Raw genomic sequence first — 17290 nt, 5'->3', positions numbered from 1 at the left:
ATGGACTGATGATTTATGGGGTAATTTTTGTTGTTGGTGTTGTTCCTTTGGGTCATGTTCTTAAGGGCTTTTCTGAGAAATGGGCTCTGTTATAACTGGGGTGCTATCATAGTTTATGAAAACCCCAGCAGTATAATTCTAGAATTATGTATCTCTCTGGGTAAAGACAGTTCAAGGCTAATAATTTTCACCTAATTACATGGAACATAGTGAAGTAGTTTGCTTTTAAAATATGTGATTAGGAAAGGCAGATTGCAAATATTAAATAGAACAAAGTGCCATCCTATTTAGAGAATCATATTGATTGTATATGGCATTTAGCTGGTAATTAAATACTATCTTCCATAGGACTATGCACATAATAGGTGCTAAATAAATATTCGATAAAGGAATGCTTGAGGCTGTGACCACTGTTACTGAGATGTACTGAACATGAATAAAGCTCATTTTTTTATTGTCTGCAGACCCAGTTACATTGTCTATAACCAGTGTCAAATCTTGCTACCAAAATTTATGGTGACTTTCATTTACACAGGCTGGATAGGCTACAAATAAATATTCCTGAAACACGTTCAAGCATTTTAAAATAAGAATCAGCATGAAGGGCTGGATAGCAAGCTCTGTTTGGAGTCACAGGACCTGGATTCAAATTCTGCTTCTTTTCCTTACTATATCTTTAACTTTGAACGAATCATTTCCTTGTCATGGCCTTGATTTCCTGCTCTACAGAATGACAGTATTGGACTAGAATTCTGGGGTGGGGAACCTGCAGCCTCAAGGCCACCTGTGGCTGTCCAGGTCCTCAAGTGTGGCCCTCTGACTGAATCCAAACTTCACAGAACAAATCCCCTTCTTAAAAGAATTTGTTCTATAAAACTTGGACTCAGTCAAAAGGCCGCACTCGAGGACCTAAAGGGTCACTAGATGATCTCTGAGGTCCCATCAGGCTTAAAGTCCTGTGGTTCTCTGGTTTGCTATTAGGCCATTTTGTTAAATTCTCACAATACCAGCTCTGCTGACTAGTTAACAAAGAAACGAGTTGTCATCTGTTTGTGTCCTGCCTGTTTGAGCCTCTGTGTCAGTTTCCTACCAATGTTTAGAGTTTTCCTTTGTTTTTTCAGTGAACACTTGTCCTGCGCCTTCACATTCTTTCTTCATGGGGAAAGTAATGTATGCACAAGTGTGGAGATTGCCCAGCACCAACCAATTTATCTGATTAATGAAGAGCACGTCCACATGGCTCAGTCGTCCCCTGCCCCATTCCAAGGTAAGTGAGCTAAGGTGACTTCCAAAGCATTAGTCACATTGCCTAATGAAGAGCTTAAAGATGAAGCATGATTTTAAATAAGTTCTCTATGTGGATTTGGGCCTTTGTGTTATTTCACAAGGAGACATTTTACTCCAGCCGTTATTTTGAAAACTTCTCAGACTTGTGGCTAAATCATCCACTGTTCGTGATCCCACTATCTCAGAGTTGGAAGAGCTACCAAGGACCGTCTATTCCAAGCCAGGCCTGAAGAAGAATCCCTTTGATAACCTGCTCACATGGTCACCCACGTGGTCTTGGGGCTGTCTACTGAGGAAGAACCCATTCCTTCCTGAGAGAAGCTCATTTGGATTTTAGATCACTCAGATGGTTAAAAAGTTTTCCCTTACATTGTAATTCTACCTCTCTGGGTTAGAATAAATCTCATCCTTCTTCTTATAACTGAAATCTAATGGGAGTCCATTCTCAACCTCCCCAGTTCCTTTATCTGTTCTTCATATGGCATCATCTGGTAGCCCTTCCCCCTCCTGGCCCTCTTCCATAGACACTCTGCAGCTAAAGAGTGACCATGAAGAAGGAACCCAATGTTCCTGCTGTGGTGTGGCCAGATCACAGTACAGCAGGACTATCTTCCACTCCACACCAGCCCTAGTCCTAGGCACTACAACTATCTGAAACAACCCAAGAGGGCCTATTGACATTGGTCAATAAGAGATTTGTTCTGGGAAGCCTTCAGTTATTTGTGTAATTTGTGTCAGCTCTGAAATGGTATCGTTGCCAGGGACCCACCTGGGAGCCCTGCATCAGGATAGCTGAGGCCGGCCTCAATGATTGCTTGAACTTAGTAGTTCTGAGCTAACGGCTAAGCTGCTTGGGACTCTGTCCACACTAAGTCTGGAAAGAATGGAGGAGCTCCCAGGCGCAGGAGGCCACCAGACTGCCTAAGGATGGTTAAAATGGTCAAAGCTCCCATGCTGATCAGAGTGAGATTCTAGCCTGGAAGTAATAGGAAGGAAGGGAGACCTTGTCTTTTTAAAAAATGACATTGCTGAAGAAAAAAATGGAACATCTCCTATATAGTTAGGAGAAAAATAACTTTCTATTACATCAAATGAGTTAATTGACAAATCTTTAAATACGGAATTTTATTGCTTTGCAGGTTAGTTAACCTGATATGAGTAATGATGGATTGTAATATTATGCACAATTAATATTAACCTCAGCATTTTTCATTTCAATAATGGTAGTTGCTCCATCTGGTGTATGGTGCCTTTTGGAAATGTCAGTGTTTTATTTCCTCATAAGAACTGAAATGAATTAGCCGACCAAACATAGATTAATGCGTATTCAATTGTGAAAGCTAACTTCTTGACTGAAAATTAATGAAATTTTTTTCATTGCTTTAGCATTTGTAAAAGACTAATTTGATCATCTTGTATGGCTAACTGTATTCTGAGTCGGTGTTTTTAATCTTTTTATTTCATAATTCTCTCTGAACAACATATTCTTTAGCTTTGTGGCATATCATCACCAAAGAAGTTTAGCAGAAATATACTTAAGGTCAGGCAGAGCGTAGTTTCTAACATGCTGGTAGAGTTGGCAAAAAGATTTTCATTGACACAATACCAGACTGTTATATGAATAATTAACATCTGATCAACAGTTCTTGGCATACTGTAAAACATATATTGATTTAACTTAATGAAAAGTCTAACGGTTGAATTCAAGAATTACAGAAGAAACACAGATCACCTTCACAGGGACCTAACCTGGTTATAATTTATTATTGTTGAAACGAAACCTTTGACCAGACTGTAGGATTATCGATCTCGAGTTAGGAGGTATATGAGATGTTGTCTAACTCAACCCATCCATGTTCCAGATGACGTGGTTGAGTCACTTTCCAAGGATCACAGAAGGAGCTAAAGGAATAGCTAGAATTCAGGCTCAGTTCCCCTGCTGCAGGCTACTCCATCTGGTTGCCCCAAGTGACTGGTTGGTTCTGCCCTGGTGGCCTCCTGCCAATGGGCATCTGGGACCCTGGATGTATGTGCCCATGGGTCTCAAGGCGGTTATAGTAGCAGAACTCTTTACCAGTGCACTAGTCTAATGCAAGTAAACTGTAGGCTCTGGCTCATCTGTCTCTCTGTCCCCTCCTTTGGGCAGCCTCAGAAAGCATCTGATTTATGTCCTATGGAAACATGAAGTCATGGAGTTAGATGTAACCTTCTACTCAGTGCAGGATTCCCCTCTACAAAACAGGGTGGTAGAGTGAAACGTGCATACGATGTGTCATCACATAGTTTGAAAATTAGAAGAGACCTCAGTGGTGGCACACTGAATATAGCACTGGTCCTAGAGTCAGGAAGACCTGAATTCAGATGCAGCCTCCTACTGGCTGTGTGACCCTAAGCAAATCACCTTAGTTTCTTCACTGTAAAATGAGGGTAGTAATAGCACCTATCTCCTGGGGCTGTTGTAAGGATAAAGTGAGATAATAGTTCAAAATAGTCTTGAAAACCTTAAAGCAATATATAAATAAATGCTAGTTGTTATTCTAACACTTCCAAGGAGTTGGGGATGACTCATCACCTCTTAAGGCAGTCCATTAGACCTTTGGACAGCATCAAAGGACTTGAGTTTGAATTCTGGCACTGGTATTTACTATCTATGTGATCTTATCCCTCAGTTTTTTCTTTTGTAAAATAAAAACATTGGAGTAGAAGACCGCAAAGATTTGTCCCAGCTCTAAATTGTATAATCCTTGACAGGTGGTGATGTATATCTCCTTAAGATCTAAAGATGATCAAGTACTTTTTAGTATAACATAAAATATTATTTTAAAGGCTTTCCATATGTTACTCACCCACTACTGCCAACTTAATTTTCCTCATAAAGAGAACAAGTGGCATGCACCATCACACTTGATTTTGGTTTGTGTTGTAGATAAATTACTAGAAAATTTAAAACACTCCAAATCTTAAGATGGTATAAGAATTCTTATAGGGATATTATTCGTCTAGACCTCCAATTTAATTGGTGTAAGGATTCCTGGTGAGAAAATTACTTCTACCAGCATAGATCTGCAATTAGCATGCAACTTAGACCTGTGGTTCCCACAGGTCACCTGAGAGCCCTCAGAGGGTAAGGACTTGCTCCACTCATAGTCTCAAGTTAGACTCCACCCCCCAAAGACAAGTCTGTCCATTGTGCTACCCTGTTTCTCATAGCAATGCTATAAATTAGTGATTATTTCAAAATGTATTTCATTGAGTAAGAACATTAAGTACTATTATGGTCACATCTGTCATTTACCTGTTTAAGAAAAAACAGAAGGGGCAGCTAGGTGGTGCAGTGGATAGAGTGCCAGCCTTGAAGTCGGGCGGACCTGAGTTCAAATCCGTTTTCAGACCAAACACTTGATACTTACTCGCTGTGTGACCCTGGGCAAATCCCTTAACCCTAATTGCCTTAAAAAAAATTTTTTTTTAAATTAAAAGAAAAAACCAGAAAAGCTAAAGCAGGATTAAAGCAAGAAAAATAGTCTTCAAAATAATATTCCTTGTCTAAGATCTCTATGGAACACCTGTGTTTAATCTTGCTGGTTTATCACTAATACTGTAAAGCCACAGAAGTACTCAGTGGTGGATATCTTAATAATTCACCACAATTGCTGTGGAGGAAGTACATCATTAGGGCAGGTGTTGCCCTGCCAATAGCTGCAGAAGATTGAGGTTTTAAACCCCTCCCTGATCTTCCAGATACTAATGCAGGGAAGCTACCCTACTCCTTCTTTTTGAGTGTTGTTATCCCTTAGCTAGTTGTGTCCCAGAATAGCAGGAGAAAGATTCACCCTGCGTGTGTGCCTGTCTCTGAGAGTCAGCAACAGGAGGACTCCGTCCTACCCCTTGGGATTCTTGGACAAATTCAGACAGAATCAAAGGTAGCTTTTATCCCAAGAAATTTTTACCAAGAAATGTAAAATACCTACCTGGAAGCCAAAAAAATTAAGTGTGCCTGCTTATTGAGGGTGCAAATTTTTGTTTCCTTGCTTGTTTTAAAATAAAAAACAAAACAAAACAAAAAACTTCCAAGCTAAATTCTAGAAGAAAATGGCATGGAAATTTTAAGAGCTAAAAATGCCACTTTAAATATAAGTATTGTGCAGTGACCCTACAAATATTTACAATACAACCATAATTCAGCATTATGATATCAGATTGGCACATTCATAGTTTCTCATGTCATATGGCTTATTGATGTCATACTGCTCATTTGTTGTATAAATTCCATTTATTATAAGTGTGTCTTTTGGGAGCCTTAGAAACCACAGAGATAGCATTCACATGCTTTGTTTAAACCTCTGCTGCATTGCCAATTTCATGTACTTCCAATGGCTGGGATCTTGGCCCTGTGAAAACTCACTCCACCAAAACCATTACTGCCCGTCCTGTGACTTTAGTGTCTAGTATTAGAGAGTTCTGGACAAAAACATGTCTTTCATCTATTCTAGTGATAAACCACTCCACCCTTGACTCTGGTGATGCTTGATTTACACCCTTGTGATCCATTGCCAGACGATGATCATAGTCTTTCGATCCTGTGAGAATCTGCCAGACTGTGTCCTGTTGGAAGGCTGCTTCCATGCCACGATGAGACATGGGCTTCAGCTGAAATTCCTCAAAAAATTGATATGAGCCAATAGGATGAGAAATGCTTTGTGACACTGTCATTTTCAAAGGAATTATGAAATAGGAAAATGTGTTTAGGAGAAAGTCTGTGCTTTGACCTAAAATCACCACACATGCTGGGATATACTTAGGAAGGAAGCATTGTTGTGATATCTTCACCGTAGCCTAGGGTTTCTCTCTTTTTGTAGTGCTGGTGAGCCCCTATGGTTTAAATGGGACACTGACGGGCCAGGCATATAAGATGTCAGACCCAGCCACCCGCAAGCTAATTGAGGAATGGCAATATTTCTACCCAATGGTGCTGAAGAAGAAAGAGGAGCAGAAGGAGGAAGAGGAGTTGGGATATGATGATGATTTCCCTGTGGCAGTTGAAGTAATCGTTGGTAAGAGAAAATATTTTGCCTGAAGAACTTTTTCTTCCTCACTTAATTTAAAAATAATAATTCAGATTCACCAGAACATCCTTCATTACTTCCCTGTCTTGTTTGGTGACTCTCTTGGCACAGTGGAGCATGCTGAGTCGTTCTCTTGCCTGAAGCTCTGACAGTCCCTGTATCCCAAATGCTATTATCATCATACCAGGCAACTTATTTAAGCGCCTGCTCACTGTTGAAGGGCTAAAACATATAATTTAATGTAACACTTGATTGGCATCACATTTTGACCACTGAACGTATGGTGAACTAAGTAGTTTTGTGGACCATTTCCCAGGTGTGTTGACTTTATTTTTGCTGTCACTCATTATAGGCGGTGTTCGTATGGTGTATCCATCAGCTTTTGTTTTGATCTCTCAAAATGACATCCCAGTGTCTCAGAATGTTGTCAGTACCGGAGGTCACATTGCTGTTGGCCATCATGGAGTTGGAAGTATGAAAGACCCTAGTCATTGTGGGATGCCACTCACCCCACCCACTTCTCCAGAACAAGCTATTATAGGTATGTAGAATCATAGAATTTCAATTAGAATGGGCTCCGAGGGATCCTCTTTAGTTTTCATTTTACAGGTAAATGAACCTGAAGCCCAGAACTAAGTAACCCTATGTAAGAATTAGAACTGATTTTAAGCAGCAAACCAAACCGAAAAACCAAACTAGCTTCCATAGAGCTTACCGAGTGAAAAGGCTTCTGAATTGTAATGCTTTCCATGGCTGCTGTAGATTATCATTTCTCAGGCCAATCAAAAAGCTGCTACATGTACATTTTTGTAATTCCAGTGGTAGAATCATGTTGCCATAAGATGGGGCAAGTATCTGCAGACTTGGACAAGTAAAATGTTAGACTATATTGCTCTTGGTTTCATTTGCATGCCTCTTGTATTTTGCCCAAAGTGACTGATTCAGAGTTTCAGACATCCATTGGTATGTCACAAGTTTTGTCCAAATGCCAGGCGGCAAAAAGAATGCTTCCCTTTTTATAGCCAACAAAAACTAAAGTCTACAGAGGTCAGAGCCTTTGTCCAAGTTACTGCAGCCAGGAGCAGAACTGGGAATAAGAGGCTGTCAGCTTTATTCCTAGCTAGAATTCTATGCATTAGGAAATTCTGCCTTTCTAAAGTCATTAGAGTTGACAGGCAGCTGGGGTATGGGAGGAAGGAAGCCTTGTCAATATTCTCAATTGACTGCATTGTTAGTGAACATCAATGCTGGCAGAACTCCAGTATAGGAAATGGGGAAGCTGTAGATTTTGCAGTGTTTATAGAATTTGAGAAAGTTTTTTTTGTTTTTTGTTTTTTGTTTTTTTTGTTTGTTTGTTTTTGATTTTTTTTTCCAACGGATAAGCTTGGAAATCATTTCAATTAAGGACACTTTTGCTCCTGGGTCAGCTAACAAATTACCCTTGTAACTCTTAATTTGTCATGCCGTAGTCATTTTTGCAAGAGAAAAGAATTTGGTCAACAAGGTTATGGTAGTCCTTACCATTTATTTCTCACCAGAAGTCTTGGTCTTTTGCTGAACATTAAAATCATATTTATAGTAATAGATTGCTGTCACATATCATCTTAATAGCTGAGCTGAGATTTCTTAAAATAGTCTAATTTTGGCTATCCTAAAAGGAGGAGCAGAACATGAATTCTTAGTAGATGGATATTGATAAAATTCTAAGTTTTTTCATTCCTTTTTAAACAGTCCAGATTTATTGTCTTGTTAATAATTACATCTACCGGTAGTAGCTATTTTTTCATATCCATAGATAAATAGTAATAGGTATGGTGGAACAGAGAATATGTATGCCCCCTGAATTTTTCATGAAATTGGGGCAAATTGGATTGGCCTAATTAGTCATGAATTGTTATTATGTGTTCTAATTAATGATTTAAAGCCTTACATGCAATTCAATGAGTTTATATTGTTCTAAAAGTAGAACTTTAGCTGTGAACCACTAAGTATAACTATTGATTTAACCATACAGTAAAATTCTCCAAAAAACATTCAGATAAATACAGTGATCTCCATGGAGAAAGCATAGAGGAAATCGTTCTACAAAATATTTCTTGTAATGGCACAGTGACCAAAATTAACATACTATATGTAGTTCAAAGTTTGCTTCTTGTCCAAAATAAAATTTTGAGAATAGGAGTACCAACCTTAGCTAAAATAAAGATTAACCAAAGGCCAAAAATGATATCTAATTACAAAATGTAATTTTTTCATAGTAATGTAAAATTACCCAAATTATCCATGTTGTATACTGCGTCCCTACCTTGGCCTCTGAATGCAGCCTTTAAACTGATCAGACTCAGGTTCCTCCTTCTCTCTCCGCCTCCATTTCTATTCTGAAACCCACTATTTCAGTTTAGTGGCCACCAGGTCAGAAATGATAGGGTACATTGGGCTTCCAATGGCTTTGATAGTGTGTCCAGCTGACAAGTGGGGGTTCTGTTCAGGACGGCTGGTCTGTTTTGGCTGATGTCAAATACCATGACCTCTCATCTAGATAGGGATACCACTTTTTGCGTTGTTCCACTTACATGATAAAAATAGCTGGACAAAATAAATGTAAAGGCATGAAAAAACACTCCTACAATGAAGGTGTAACCTACATGTCAAGTCTTTTAGAAAAGTCAGCCTGAATTTCACCATTGTCGCCTCTATAATTTTTCTCTAGTCATAGATGCGGAGCCAAGGTGGCGGCAAGGTGGTCCTCTTATGCAGCCTTTGTAAGTTAGGAATCCCTTCCAACTGCCCCTAAGATTACTCACAAGCCTCTGCTTGGACTGCTCCAGGGTTCATTTTGTCTACCTCTGCTGTCTTCGAGTGGTCTCTGATCGTTTCCCCAGACTGTTAATGTCTTGGGGAGCCGGAGCATGTCACCCACTGTTTTCCTTTTCTGTAGGCCTTTCAGCCTCTAATGCAATGTCAGGTACAGAGGAAACACACAGCAATTATCTGTAGAATTGAAATGAACTGTGCAGCATCATAAGATAAAATTGATAAGCTTTTATAGAAGATAACTATATATGTTTTATATAAACATAACAATAAAACTGTAACCATGTTTATATTAATGCATAAATATATACTTTTTATGTGTGTGAATATATAGGTGTGTGAGTACACACACACACACACACATACACACTCACAATCACACGCTCATTCACAATCACTTAGCTAATAGATACTTTTCCAGGAAACTGGAAAAATTGCTGCCCTTCAGGGAACTGTGTTTGAGAGGAGGAGGAGAGGAGTCCTTGAGGAAATGCAAAGGGATGAGCCATGGGATAGTCATAGTCATGTTGCATTTTGCCAAATGTATTCATGTGACAGGGGCAGAACAGCACCTTTAGCAATTACTTGTAACACCAAAACACAGTGAATTTGTGCTGCAAACTGAAGGACAAATTCATCGTAATTAAATACAGATTTTTCTATCGCAGGCCTATTGAATGCATAATCAATGTTTATGTTTTTCGTATCAAATAGACGAGGTTAATACTGGCTCAGAAATTATCATGGTCATTTGGATTTTAGTAGTTGTCTGGGATGAGACAGTATGAAAAAAAACAACAACCCTTTAGCCCGCAGCAGCCAGACTCTCTGAAGTTGTGGAGCCCGTGTGCCTCCCGTGCCAGCAGATTTGGCCTCACCCAGGGTTTGAGTCCTGACAGCATCAGCACAAATGGGTCTGCTTGAGATGTGACCTTGGGAAGCAGCGAGCGGACTGTCTACTGCTCGAGGACATTCTTGGGTTATGTGACTGGCAAGCTCCCTCTACTGTTCCCTCCTGTGTTTGAAAATGGTGTGCATTCGGATTTAAGAAAACCAGCCATGCCCTTTGTGGAGGGAGGACAGAAGCCGGGGTTCCTGTCCTGGCTGATGTGGGTTTACCTCCTGCAGAGAGGTCACTCCAAGTACGGAAGCCAGGCAGAAACCTCTAGATGGCAGGGGGCCAGTATCTGCCGATGTTGTCAGTGACTTCCATATAGCTTTCCAGCTAGTCTTTTTTTAGGAAGCAGTTCAGTTAAAGTGTAAGATTGGTTCCAGCGGTACAGCACGATGGGAACGTTGTAAGATCAAGCTGCCAGGAGCCACATGTTCACTGCTTTACTGTTGGAACTTAGGTCCCCCTTCCCCTAGTGTTCATCTTCAGTCTGTTGGAACCCGGGCTGCCCCCAGGTGCCTTTTAAAAGCCTTTTGGCTGAAGAAGGGAGGACAGCAAAACTTCAACAAGTCACAAACCAGGGAGCCCCACAGCAGCTTGCATGTGCCCCACGAGGCCATTTTGTCTACACTGACACCCCCTGGCCTCAGAGACATAGTTGAAACTGTTTTCAGGGAGCAGGGCGACATATGGGATGAAGGCTGAGCAGCCTGACCCACACTTTTGTCTCCCTGCTAGAAGGCCACTGCAGGAGATGCCCTGGTTGCACATGTCACAGAATACCTGCAGAGCGCTTCTGTTTTTCCCCAGGTGAAAGTGGAGGTCCTCCGAGCGCCATTGGTCACTTAGCTGCCCAGGAGGGGGTGGCTACTATGCACAGTCCAAAGAGATCGGGGGAAATTCCTCCAAAGCTTCACAGTCACATGGTCCACAGAGTCTGGAAGGAATGCATCCTCAACAGAACGCAGCCCAAGTAAGTTTCATGTAGATGCCAAGACCAAGGGTCAGGAGGGAGGCTCCTTCTCTTTCAGTTGTGAATTTTCTGCCTTTTGACTTCAGGAGGTGTGATGAGCAGGTATATAGATTTTCAGATCACAATTTATATTGAATTTTAGGTTAGGGGTGATTTCATGAAAAAATGCTTTCTTATTTCTTGAGATAATTGCTTAGGTGAAGAATTTAATAGGGGAGAAGACATCCATTAAGGTTTTTTCCAAGATAGTGATGGGGTTTATCATCATGGATAGAATGCCTAACCTGGAGTCAGAAAGACCTGAGTTCAGATGTGGCATCACACACACTAGCTGTGTGACCCTAGGCAAGTCATTTAACTGTTTGTCTCTGTTACCTCATCTGTAAAATGAAATAATAATAACACCTCCTAGCATTGTTGTGAAGTGCTTACTTAGCATAGTGCCTGACACGTAGGAGGATCTGCTGTCGTTATTATTCAGTACAGAATTCAGGGAGTTGGAGTCTCCCTTGTCTGATGAGGAACGTGCATTCTGTAGATGCAAAGGGCAGAGTTCTCTCCTTCTTTACCGTCCTTTTATGCACTAGGCTTATGCCTTGATTGGCAGGAATTATTAGCTTTTCTGCTGCCTCCACTAACTACAGAGCCTTTGAAATCTGACTCCAGCTTGTGGTGGAGAGCTGCTTTGCGCCTCTTGACTCAAGGGACTTATTTATCTCTGTGGGGAGATAAATAAATGCTCCTCCCTCTTTGCCCAAGAATGATTTCCTTCTGTGGTTTGGAAAGTTGGATTCAGTGTAAATTTTGTAAGAAAAAACAAAGCAAATTAGCCCAAAGTAGAGACTACATTGGTTTTAAATTGACTGATCTCTAAAGGGAATTATATCCAATGCATAATGTTCCAACTTACCAATGCACTGTAGAAACCCATGTTGTCCAATTTCATTTCTGATTTAGTGGGTGGCATCTACTCTCCTAAGCAATACTGCTAAACAAATCTTAACTTTGGGAATAGAATTATAATAAGCAATCCTGTCAAGTCTAAGTGTATTCATTTTTTAATTAGCAAAATGTGCTTTAGATAAGATAAAATCATAATTTTGGAATAGATACAAAACCAGTCGTTCAACAAAGCATCGAGCTGATCCCATATTGGATGCTCCTGCAGCTTGTTGGCTTGCTACTGGAGGAGGATGTAGGAGAGGTGATACCTTCCCTATTGAATTCCCTCTGTGATGTTATAGAATTAATAAGTCATCCTCAGCCAAAGATGATCTGAAATTTCATATTAAAATAAGTGGCCCAGAGGTATTTTTACTAGTGTAAGTTGATTCTTTTCTGTTTTATAAAATATGATTTTCCAAATAGTATTTCTGTCTAATATTGTTATGCTTGATTTTCATTGTTTAAGTGAGCCCTATTTTCTTTTTCTTTTCAAAGTTTGATTATGTACCCCTATTGTTAAATGTTTTATTCTTATCTGTAATTCTCATTTATATTCAGATATAAATGATGTGAGCCAGAGATGGTATTTAGAATTTTCTTGGTATTTACGTGTAAGAAATAGTTGGAATGCCAATAGTTATATGTTCACTTATAGTTATTTTATAGGCCATTTTCTAGTCAACATGTTTTTCATTGTTTTTCTTATATTTGTCTCTTTATAATTTTTATTTTCCCTGCTCCTCACCCACAAATCACATATCTGACCTAGCTCCATTCTATCTGAAATATAGATTATTGAGGTATCTTCCCTGACAAGGAGTCAGGGAAATGGTGAGGACCGCCCTCAATCACTGCTGGGGGACATTGTGAAGCACGTGGACGTTTTAGCAGTAGCTTAAAAAATAATGATGCATCTGTAAAATGCCACATGAATGTCAAAGTATCTTACTCCCGTTTATAGAAAGTTGATATATTTATGATCGTAGGTCTAGGGATGGAAGGGACCGTAGAACTCATCTAATCCTTGCAACCCCTTTATCTCACTGGTGATGAAAGTCAGGCTTTGAGAGCCAAGTTGTCTTAGCAGTGCTTACACAGATAGTAAAGGATAGAGTCAGGATTTGAACCCGGGTCTACTGACTCCAAGTCCTGTGATAAGATGTCGTGACTCTGCCACAGCCTTCCCCACCTCTTTCTTTTTGTCCCTGTTACCCACTATGATTATTAATAAGGGTAGAGATTCAGTTTTTTTCACCAGCTAATGCCTGATCTTGTAGAACACTTTTTATTCCGTACCTTTACATGCCATGAGAATCCCTGAAAAATTAATTTAAAACTGAGGTGACCCGTTTTATTTTGCCCTTCAGTGCCAGAGCTATACTGGGAATGGTTTACACAGTATTACGTGCACAGAGGCTTTGAAGGAGCTTGCTTTTCACATGGCAGTATGTAGAGAAAGCCAGCCTCCAAGCTAGGAGGATCAGGGTCCCAGTGCCGCCTCTGACACACGGTAGCCATGAGACGTTGGGGCGCATTGAACGCCTCAGGCGTTTAGGCAGCTCTGAGACTTTAAGTTGGAGAGAAGGCACTGACTTGAACCAGGAGAAGGAATTAATTTTCTCCTTCTGAAATCCCACCTCGAGGCTCTGGCTCTTGAATCGCGTGTCTTTGAGGGACTGTTTTGAAAAGCAGCCGCCAGTAGTTGGCGACCGTCTCGCCGGCTGCCACGCTCAGGGAGGGCCCTGGGCTTGAGCTCCAGGTGCATCCTGGCTGTGTCGCTGCTTGCCTCTGGTCCGGCAAGCCCAGCTTTGGCAGCAACGGCCAGATCATCGGCCGGCCGTCGTGATTAGTGTCTCCGGGATGGTTTCAGAGGGTCCCAGAGGTGCGTCGTCCTCTCCCTTTGGGAAGTGCGGGTGGCTGCTAACTGATTTGTCTTTGGTGACTTTCCCCGCAGGAGGAGTCAAGTCTCTGCTCCACCCCTGGAGGAAGAAGCCTCTAGTGAGTCTCCTCCTCCCCCTTCTTGGGGTTTCGTGGATCCCGCCCAAAGAGCCAGCTGTTCCTGTTCCAGGTGGGTGGTGGGAAGGCTGGTGAGTGGGAGGGAGCGGCACTTTCCAGCTGTTTCGTTGTCTCCATGCTCACTTCTGTGACTGGGGCCGCCAGATCTGTGCTCCTCAGAAATGACAGCTCCGGGACATCCTCCCCTCATTTCCTTCAGAATGGCTAAAATGGAGCTCATCCTATGTCCCCCCAACCAGCCACCCTTCTCAGGAGTACCACTCGTGGCACCGAAGGCTGTGCTTAGTTTTTTCATTCTTCCATGTTGGAAGAATCATCATTCTTTCCCCTAGAGCCTTTGTTACCAAGTCCTATCATCCCTTCCTTCACAAATCTCTCTTGGGGTGATCTCTTCCATTGCGTATGCACAGCCATGACTTTAACACCCAGGTCCTTCCCCTGAACGTCTGCCCCTGCCCTTTAGCTGATGTCTCTGTAATGGGAGCCCACCTTTACTTGGCATTTGGAGCTGATGAAGTAACGTCCTCACAACAACTCGGTGAAGGATGTAGTACACACATCATCATCCTCATTTTACAAATGGGAGAGTGGGGCTCAGAGATCATTCACGCAGCTCCTCATAGTCGAAACAAAGACTCCAAGTCACCTCTGTGGATTCTCTGGCCGGGGCTCTCTCTGTGGTCTCGTTACTAGCCCAGACTAGACCTGTCACCTGACTCCTCTGCTCAAGCTGTATTTCCCATGATCCCATGTAGTTCTTCTCTGTTCAGACTAAAATGGGATGTGCGTGTCAGGGTGAGGGGGAGGGAGTGCGGTATGTCTTTCACTCCATAGACCGAGTGTTCATCTCCTCCGACTCCTTCATTTTACAGAGTAAGAAACTAAGGCTAGAACAGAGAAATGACTTACTCCAGGTCACCTAGCTTCTAAGTAAGCCAGAACAGGAACCCAGTTTTCTTGATTCCCAGGCTTGTGATCTTGCCACACTGGCCTTGAGGAAACAGATGTGATACAAGTACTAGGAGTCAGATCCTTTCTTCCATCAATAAGTCAGTAAACATTTATTAAATGCCTGTTGTGCTCCAGACACTGTGCTAAATGCTGGGGATGCAAAAAGAGGCAAAAGATCATCCCCACCTTCCAGGGGCTCGCGGTCTTATGGGGCAGACAACAAGCGAACAAGTATGTACAAACAAGCTGTGGAAAAGATAATGAGGAAGTAGGAGAGGGAGGGCACTGGAATTTAGAGGGATTTGGGAAGGCTTCCTGTAGAAAGTGGGATTGTAGCTGGGCCTCAAAGAAAGCCAGGGAGGCCAGGAGGCAGAGCCTTCCCGGCATGATGGATGGCCACAGAGCCAAGAGATGGAGGGTCTTGTTCGTGAAACATGTAGGAGACCTGAGTCACTGCATCAAAGAAGGTGTAAGAAGACTGGACAGGTGGGAGGGGACTAGGTTATAAAGGGCTTTGAATACCATACAGAGCATTTTCTGTTTGTTCCTGGAAGCAATAGGACTCCTAGGTTGTGAGCCTGGGGGACTGGAAAGCTGGCATTGCCCTCTATAGTAATAATGAAGGTAGGAGGTGGGGAGGGTTTAGGGGGAAAGACAATGAGTTCTGCTTTGGACGTGTTGAGTCTAGGATGTCTACTGGACATGCAGTTTGAGATGTCCGAAAGGCTGCAGAGAGATTGGTGTAGGGTTGGTAGATCTGAGAATTATCAGCATAGAGATGGTGATTAAATCCATTGGAGCTGATGAGATCACCAAGTAAAGTGGTATAGAGGGAGAAGAGAAGAAAGCCCAGAATGGAGGTCTGTGGGACTTTAAGACCACAAATATCTGGAAGTCAATGGACAAATTTCTTTAGTATCTATTTGTTCCAAATATTATTATCTTTCCAGTTAATAGTTTCTTTTTCAACTGTGCCTTCATTTGCACAGTAGATGTGTTTCATATAAATCTAATCAAATAATAATGAATTAGGAGTGGGTCAGTATTAAAATAATCCTCAGATCCCTTTGTAAAGGACATGGTCAGATCCTAATTGATGTGTATCACAGTTATGATTTTCACATATTAACTCTGTGTAAAGCATAGCAGAGGGGCTCGTGTATCAATGCAGTCCCAGGGAGTGGAAACAGAATTCTTAAACTCAGGAGATGTGGCTTGAAGCCCGAGTTGTAACACTCCCCAGATTTATAGCCCTGGTAGCTCACTCACCAGCTCTGGCACCTTTCTGGGTGGAGTTTTTTTTTCCATCTGAACAATTAGAATTATAACCCTGACCCCACCCGTCTTGCCTCTGGTGGGGGAGACGTGACCTCGGAGAGCTGTGCTATACAGCAATATTTAACATAGGCCCTTGTACTTACTGATCATTGAATGTTTCTCTTTAGTGTTGAATGAAGGTCACTGGGCAGCAAGAAAATTTACCTGGGAAAGAGGGGCAGAGCACACGTATGAGCTGTCTCAGTGAAGCTGAAAACCCGTTGAATGTGGAGAATAAAGGGGTTGGCCAAAGTCCCTTGAAAGGCCCTTGGTATTATTGTAACAAGGTTAAAATGAGGAGCGATCATTAGTTAAATGAATGTTTTCCTTGTTGGAAGCTCTCAGTGACCCGTCTTTAGATAACATGGCAAGGTTTAACCACTAAGCGCTATGCTGTAGTTAGAGTGAGACATTAAAACACAGTGGTCTCTTAAACAAGGACCATTTCTCAGTGTGGCAGGATTATTGAAGTTGGTAACCCCAGAGAAAGGCTTTTCAACTCTGCCAAGTGTCCAACTTAAAGAGCTGACTGTAAAATTTCTATCCAAAGCCTTTTTAAGAAGCCAAGACTGTTGAATCTATTTCTTTAAAAAAAATAATTTATTGATGACTTTTATCTTTTTCATTGCACTAACTTCTGTATTTTCCCCACCCCAAAATCATGGAACCCTCCCTCGGGTTCCTTGGGAGATCAAGATTGGTCATCACAACTATTCAAAATTTGGTGTTCTTTTTTGTGAAAGTTGAATTGAACAGGGTTGTGGGTGTCAACAAATCAGATCTAAAACACCCTCTGCTTCCCTCTCTCCTTCCCTCTTAAACTTTCAGCCATTTGCAGCTGAGCCTTGAGTAAGTCATTGTTGTGCTGTCCTCAGTATTAACCTCCTTGTGCTCCCTGCCTTGCTGTATACTCCCCAAACACTTACGATTCCTGCTTGACCTCTGATTAAGGAGTAACTTGCTTCATTCTAAGAATTTGCTGTGGCAAAGACTATCCAAAGTCTTAAAGTCTTTCTTTTGATGTTTTAG

At 41.6% G+C, this 17290-nt stretch overlaps 1 protein-coding gene across 4 annotated transcripts in view; it reads left to right on the top strand.

Annotated features, from left to right (window-relative positions):
- MED13L (mediator complex subunit 13 like) overlaps nt 1-17290 on the top strand; it is a 392641-nt gene that overhangs the window by 315243 nt on the left and 60108 nt on the right. For all 4 annotated transcript variants that reach the window (XM_027862683.1, XM_027862690.1, XM_027862677.1 and 1 more), the window contains 5 exons: nt 1122-1267; nt 6147-6341; nt 6706-6894; nt 10870-11032; nt 13932-14045. In XM_027862683.1, the coding sequence (XP_027718484.1) occupies nt 1122-1267; nt 6147-6341; nt 6706-6894; nt 10870-11032; nt 13932-14045 (807 nt within the window). The remainder of the gene's footprint in view (nt 1-1121; nt 1268-6146; nt 6342-6705; nt 6895-10869; nt 11033-13931; nt 14046-17290) is intronic.

This window comes from Vombatus ursinus, unplaced genomic scaffold (genome assembly GCF_900497805.2).
Source record: "Vombatus ursinus unplaced genomic scaffold, bare-nosed wombat genome assembly UNPS02001287.1, whole genome shotgun sequence".
NCBI classification, from domain to species: domain Eukaryota; kingdom Metazoa; phylum Chordata; class Mammalia; order Diprotodontia; family Vombatidae; genus Vombatus; species Vombatus ursinus.
The sequence above is the reverse complement of the archived record's forward strand: the minus strand, read 5'-3'. Positions and strand labels throughout refer to the sequence as shown.